Source organism: Mandrillus leucophaeus, unplaced genomic scaffold (genome assembly GCF_000951045.1).
Source record: "Mandrillus leucophaeus isolate KB7577 unplaced genomic scaffold, Mleu.le_1.0 Scaffold1049, whole genome shotgun sequence".
Classification (NCBI taxonomy): Eukaryota; Metazoa; Chordata; class Mammalia; order Primates; family Cercopithecidae; genus Mandrillus; species Mandrillus leucophaeus.
In genome coordinates, this window is record NW_012098643.1 from 306,381 (window position 1) to 312,664 (window position 6,284).

The following is a 6,284-nucleotide window of genomic DNA, read 5'->3' on the forward strand; positions in this document are numbered from 1 at the left end:
TAAATAGTAAATTTGCAATAGAGAAAGCTGGCAGATCAAGTGGTCGAAGTTATATCTCCAGGAATGGGACAATTAAACATCATGTAAGGCTTGACATCATGCTCTAAGGACAACACCACTTTTGTGGGATATTTGCAAAAATGTGTAATCTGAGCCTGGTCAAGAGGAAACATCAGACAAACCCAAATTGAGGGGCATTCTACAAAACCAATGGTTTTTAAAAAAGGTCATTGTCAAGGAAAACAAAGAAAGACTGTAGAACCATTTCAGACTGGAGGAGACTGAGCTTTATCTGTAGACATGCTGAGAATTTGGAAATTTAATTTGTATTGTAATTCAGTCATTCACTGAAAAGATTTGGGGTTTAGTTTTTAGCAGTTTCAGCTCTGAGACTACAGAAGATAAGGGTTTCTTTCAGGACAGACATAAAATCTTTCAGGTTATTTATGTGCTACGTGGTTATTTATGTGGTGCACAAACTGAGGATTCAAATCCTGGACCTCATCATTTTCTTCTCCCATCTTACTTAACACAATGAGGAGCAACCAGCCAATCTCTTTGTATTCATTAGTTTGACAAAAGTATTCTCAGGTAGCAAATCCATGGCCACTCAAAACCTTGTCTCTTATAAGCATTTGATTAGAAACATCCAATAGTGATATTTTGCATATCCCTATAGCCACATTTACTGTCAGTGTTCTCTTCACTATGGGAAATAGGGTTCATTAGTGCATTTAAATCTAGTTAGGCTAGAGAACAAATTTCAGAAATTCCAGAACTCATTCAGAAAACTTGTCCTTAAGATTATATTCCTTGAGATTCTGTTATGTTTTGGTAAAGTAAGTGTGAGCAAGAAAGACAGAAAGAGGACTGTTTTGCAGCAATGGCTCAAGTGACTATCAGGGATGGCAAAACCAAAATTTGTAGGGAAGGATGGCAGAATGCAGGTTCAGGGGAGAGCTGATGTTGCAGTCTCAAGTCCAAAATCATTCTGGAGACAGATTTAGTTTTAACTTTTATTTTCAGTTTAGGGGTACAAGTGCAGGTTTGTTACATAGGTAAACTTGTGCTGTGGGGTTTTGTTGTACAGATTATTTCATCACCAAGGTAATAAGCCTAATATCCACTAGTTATTTTTCCTGATCCTCTCCTTTCTCTCACCCTCCACCCTCTGACAGGCCCCCGTGTGTATTGTTCCCCTGTATGTGTCCATGTGTTCTCATCATTTAGCTCCCACTTATAAGTGAGAACATGCAGTGTTTGTTTTTCTGTTTCTGTGTTAGTTTGCTAAGGATAATGGCCTTCAGCTCCATCCATGTCCCTGCCAAGTACATGATCTCATCCTCTTTATGGCTGCATAGTATTCCTTGGTATATAGGCACCACATTTTCTTAATCCAATCTATCATTGATGGACATTTAGGATGATTCCATGTCTTTGCTACTGTGAGTAGTGTTGCAATGAACATACGTGTTCATGTGTCTTTACAGTAGAATAGTTTGTATTTCTTTGGGTATGTACCTAGTAATGGGATGGCTGGCTTGAATGGTATTGCTGGTCTTTAAGGAATTGCCACACTGTCTTCTACAATGGCAGAACTAATTTACACTCCCACCAAGAGTGTATAAACATTCCTTGTTCCTGAAGGCAGAATATTTTTTCTCTCTCTGCTTATGAGTCTTTTCTGTTAAGACCTTTGACTGGCTGGCTGAGGCCTGCCCATATTATGGAGGGTAATCTGCTTTACTCAAACTCTACTGATTTAAATACTAGTCACATCTAAAAAAATATGTTCACAACAACATTTAGACTGATGACTGGTACTAGAGCAAGATCTGGGAACCATAGCCTAGCCAAGTTGACACATAAAATTAACCATCACATATGTACACATACATGCAAATATAATGGCAAATAAAATTGAAAAAGATCAGGCGCAGTGGCTCACACCTGTAATGCTAGCACTTTGGGAGGCTGAGGTGGGTGGGTCACCTGAGGTCAGGAGTTTGAGACCAGCCTGGCCAACAAGGTGAAACCCTGTCTCTACTAAAAATACAAAAATTAACAGGGCGTGGTGGCAGACACCTGTAATCCCAGCCACTTGGGAAGCTGTGGCAGGAGAATCGCTTGAACCCAGGGGGCTGAGGTTGCAGTGAGCCGAGATCGCACCACTTTACTCCAACCTGGGCAAAAGAGTGAAACTCCATCTAAAACAAACAAACAAAAAATTTCAAAAAAATTGTTCAACTTTACTGATATTCAAACAAATACAAACAAAATAAAAAAGAAATATCTTGAATTTGAGAATGGAGACTAACAGATTTATTTACTTATTTCAAAATGACAATTATTTTAATGACCAACAAAATAGTATGTGACAGTTGGTGGTAATACACATGTTTTGAGATGGCAATATGAATTGGCATACCAATTCTGGGTAACAATTTAATACTTATTGAGGCGTAATGAGTTTAAATTTATAACAAGCATATCTTTTTACACAAAAATTGTGTTCTACGAATTTACCTGAAAGTAGAGTTATAATATAGGAGAGATAAATGGATAAGAATGGTCATCACAGGAAATTAGATATAACAAGAGTTCAACATGAAGAAATTGTAATGGACTTCCTTCAAGTAGTTGCATTGCAGGACATTGCTGATTTTGCTCAGGACCCATCCTCACCACCTCTCTTTGCTTTACATATGTGCATAGACTCAGGGTATGAGATAAATATATTTTAAAAAACTATACTCAATGATACTAACAACACTATAGTAATAATTTTGTAAAAGAACATCAATTATACTGAAAAAGTTTTGGGAAAATGTTTGATACAAAATAAATGTTTAGGCTGGGTGCTGTGGCTCACACCTGTAATCCTAGCACTTAGGAAGGCTGAGGTGGGCAAATAACTTGAGGTCAGGAGTTCAAGACCAACATGGCCAACATGGTGAAACCCCATCTCTACTAAAAATACAAAAAGTAGCCGGGCATGGTGGCACACACCTGAAATCCCAGTTACCTGTGAGACTGAGGCAAGAGAAATGCTTGAACCCAGGAAGTGGTTGTTACAATGAGCCAAGATCATGCCACTGCACTGCAGCCTGAGTGACAGTGAGACTCCAACTCAAAAAAAAAAAAAAGTTTATTCTTTCCTTCATAAGTTTTTAATTCAAAGGAATAAATATTAAATTTGCAATAGAGGAAGCTGGCAGATCAAGTGGTTGAAGTTATATCTCCAGGAATGGGACAATTAAACATCAGGTAAGGCTTGACATCATGCTCTAAGGACAACACCACTTTTGTGGGATATTTGCAAAAATGTGTAATCTGAGCCTGCTCAAGAGGAAACATCAGACAAACCCAAATTGAGGGGCATTCTACAAAACCAATGGTTCTTTTGAAAGGTCAATGTCAAGGAAGACAAAGAAAGACTGAAGAAGCATTTCAGATTGGAGATTGAAGAATCGTGGCAACTATGTCAAGCCAATGGAGGATCCTGGATTGGATTCTGAACCAACAAAATTGTCTTTTTCTATAAAGGATATTAGTAGGAAGACTGGCGAAATTTGAATAAGGTCTGTAGATACTAACATCTTGGGAGAGCCTGGAGATGAGGACAGAGTATGAAAAGCAATGAAGAAATAACAGTCAAGGCAAAAAGGAATGCATATTTCTGGTTTTATTGTTTCACATCAGGCTGAGCTATGTAAAAAGACAAGCTGCAAAGGGATATAGGTCTGTGTTTTGGGCTTCCCAGAGCAACCACACATATGCAAACCGAGGTCATTAAAAGACTTTGTGGGAGAAGTTTTGGGCTTCTGAACTCCAAGACAGAAGAATCCTCTATGCTTGAGCTCAGTCTTCACCAAGACCTCTCAGCAACATGGGCAGGCCCGGAAGGAGAAGGAAGAGGAGAGGGAAATATTTGGTCGTTTGTGTTCTTCTAGGTTCAGGATCCACTTCAGCAGCAGCCTCCAGAGTGCTGGCCACTGTCCCCTCCACAGCAGCTGGAGCCCCCCGAGGGCTGGCTGCAGCAGTCAGAGCTCTGGGGTCTGTGGCAGTGGGACCTGCGGCGCCTGTGGTGGCTCAGACAGCAACCACCTCCCCCAGAACTGCAGCAGCCCCCAGAGCTGGAGCCACAGCAGCCTCCGGAGCTGACACTGCAGCAGGAAGAGACCGGAGGGCACTTAGGGGGACACTTTGGGGGGCACTTCTGGGTGGGGCACTTGGGAGGGCACTTGGGAGGGGGCTGGCACTGCTGCTGGCTCTGCTGGCAGGACATGTCGGTAGTGGGTGTTCAGGAGCTGAGAGAGAGTCAGACAGCAAGTTAGACCCAGGCAGAGGCCATCCCTGCCTATTTTTGCCCTTTCAGCATCATTTCTAATCCCTTCATTTTGATGAACTCTTTAGTGTAGTTGTAGCTAATTAATCATGGGAATGTGCATTATTTCTAATAGTTGGCTAAGCACACTTATAGCCTCTGTTTTGAACCTTATGCTTTTTATATACTTATAAAATCATAAAGCATTTTCAACTATTTTATAATTAGAAAGCCGAAGCCAAAAGATATTAAGAGAGCATTCTTAAAATCAAGCATGTAGTATGTAGAGGAGACATTCTGCTTCAACTACACACCTGAATCATGAAAACAATCTAGAAAGGGGTTTGGAAATAAAATTGTTTTCAAGGGGAAACAGTCATTCTCTCTTGGAAGAATTTTCTAGATTGTTGTAAGGACACAGAAGTTCAGAACTGCAAAGGAAGTTGGAAAACTAACTGAGGAAAAATATCATTGAATTAAGTTGAGGCTTGTATCCAGGTTTCTGACTTAGTCCAATGCCCTGAAATTCTCAGCAAACACCATACCGAATGTTCAGCACTTATATTTTGTTTGTCTGCTGTCCTTGCTTTACCAAGTTAAATACCATTAAATGTGAGTTTAGGGGAGTCAGTTAGCTGTGATATCCTCTACACTGGCTGGGAACCACTGTTTCCATCTCAACTTTTCAGGAAAGGACAGTTATATTTTTCAAGGTAAACCTCCCTTTCTGAAAGCAGTTACAGGTGAACATGGGAGGCAATGTTGCAATGCCTTCAGACTAGAGACCCAAGAACTCTAGATCCATCTCATTTCTCCGGAACACCATCTCAGGACTCCTCCTTCTCATGTCCCTGGTCTGTCCCCATTGCCCTTGCTCAGTTTTCTTGAGACTCCCTCCTTCACTCATATGAATGCCAGCACCACCCCAGCCCTGGAGTCCATGCCCGGCCTCCCCTCCTGCTCTGATCTAGGCATTCCTTTGTGGGAGCCTCTGATAGAGTACCCAGGGAACACTTACTGAGGTCACAAGCAGCACAGGGTCCTTCAGCACCTCGGGAAGTGAATGGATGGGGTTCTCTGGCCCTGAGCCCTTTTATCCTGTCCTTTGGGCTCTTCCTCCAGTAGTGAGACAGGACCTGGGCATGAGAGGACCTGCCTCCTGACACCCACGTAGGTCCTGTGACAGGTGGTGACTGGCAGCTCTGCACATGTCTGCCTTCATGGGTGTTCAGGAGAGCTGCTACCAGCATGGAATATGACCACATAGAAATAGAGGTGGGGTGGGGAAATCCCTACTATCATCTCCTGCTTTGATCTGCCTGAAGGGCACCTGCCTTTAAGGTTCTCACTTCTCATTCTTGGAGCTTTGAAGTTTTGGCCCTAATACTGCCCTTCTTGCCTCCCCAGTGTTAATGAGCCCATGAAACCTGGTTCAAACCAAATTGTTATGTATTCCAATTTTATTCTATACAGGTTACCCTGATACAATATGTATTATGGATTACATGGTTTTAACTCTATAGAAATGGCATCATACTTAAGACACTCATTTTTGACTTGTTCTCTTCCTTAAACATTATTTTTGCTAGTTACTCAAGTTGATCTGTATAGCCATAGTTTACTCATTTTCACAACTGTGTAGTGTCCATCTTATGAGTGCATCATGATTTGTTAGCTTCTCTCTTTTGGATGGACATTTAGAGTGTTCTCACTTTTCACTGTACCAATATTGCAGCTATGGAAATTTTTGTGCATGTCTACTTGTGTATTTGTGGGAGAGTCTCACCAAGTTATGTACCTATAAGTGGAAGTGCTGAATTTGGGATCACACCTATCTCTCCAAATTGCTCATATTGATTTCAGTTTGCATCAATGGTGTATAAGAATCATTCTTGCTGCACATTGTTACTAAACTTCAATAATTGCCGTTTGATGGATGTGCATTGGTATCTGTCTG

At 41.2% G+C, this 6,284-nt stretch overlaps 1 protein-coding gene across 1 annotated transcript; it reads right to left on the reverse strand.

The window, feature by feature from the left end:
* Positions 1-3,666: 3,666 nt before the first annotated feature.
* On the reverse strand, positions 3,667-4,753 carry LOC105540323 (late cornified envelope protein 1C-like). The gene has a single exon (XM_011980867.1). It carries the CDS (start codon positions 4,286-4,288, stop codon positions 3,968-3,970), a length of 321 nt encoding a protein of 106 aa, XP_011836257.1. The 5' UTR covers positions 4,289-4,753; the 3' UTR covers positions 3,667-3,967.
* Between the last annotated feature and the right edge of the window lie 1,531 nt (positions 4,754-6,284).

Excerpts from the sequence above, each read along its gene's own strand:
- LOC105540323 (XM_011980867.1), bottom strand. The coding sequence starts at position 4,288 with ATGTCCTGCCAGCAGAGCCAGCAGCAGTGCCAGCCCCCTCCCAAGTGC.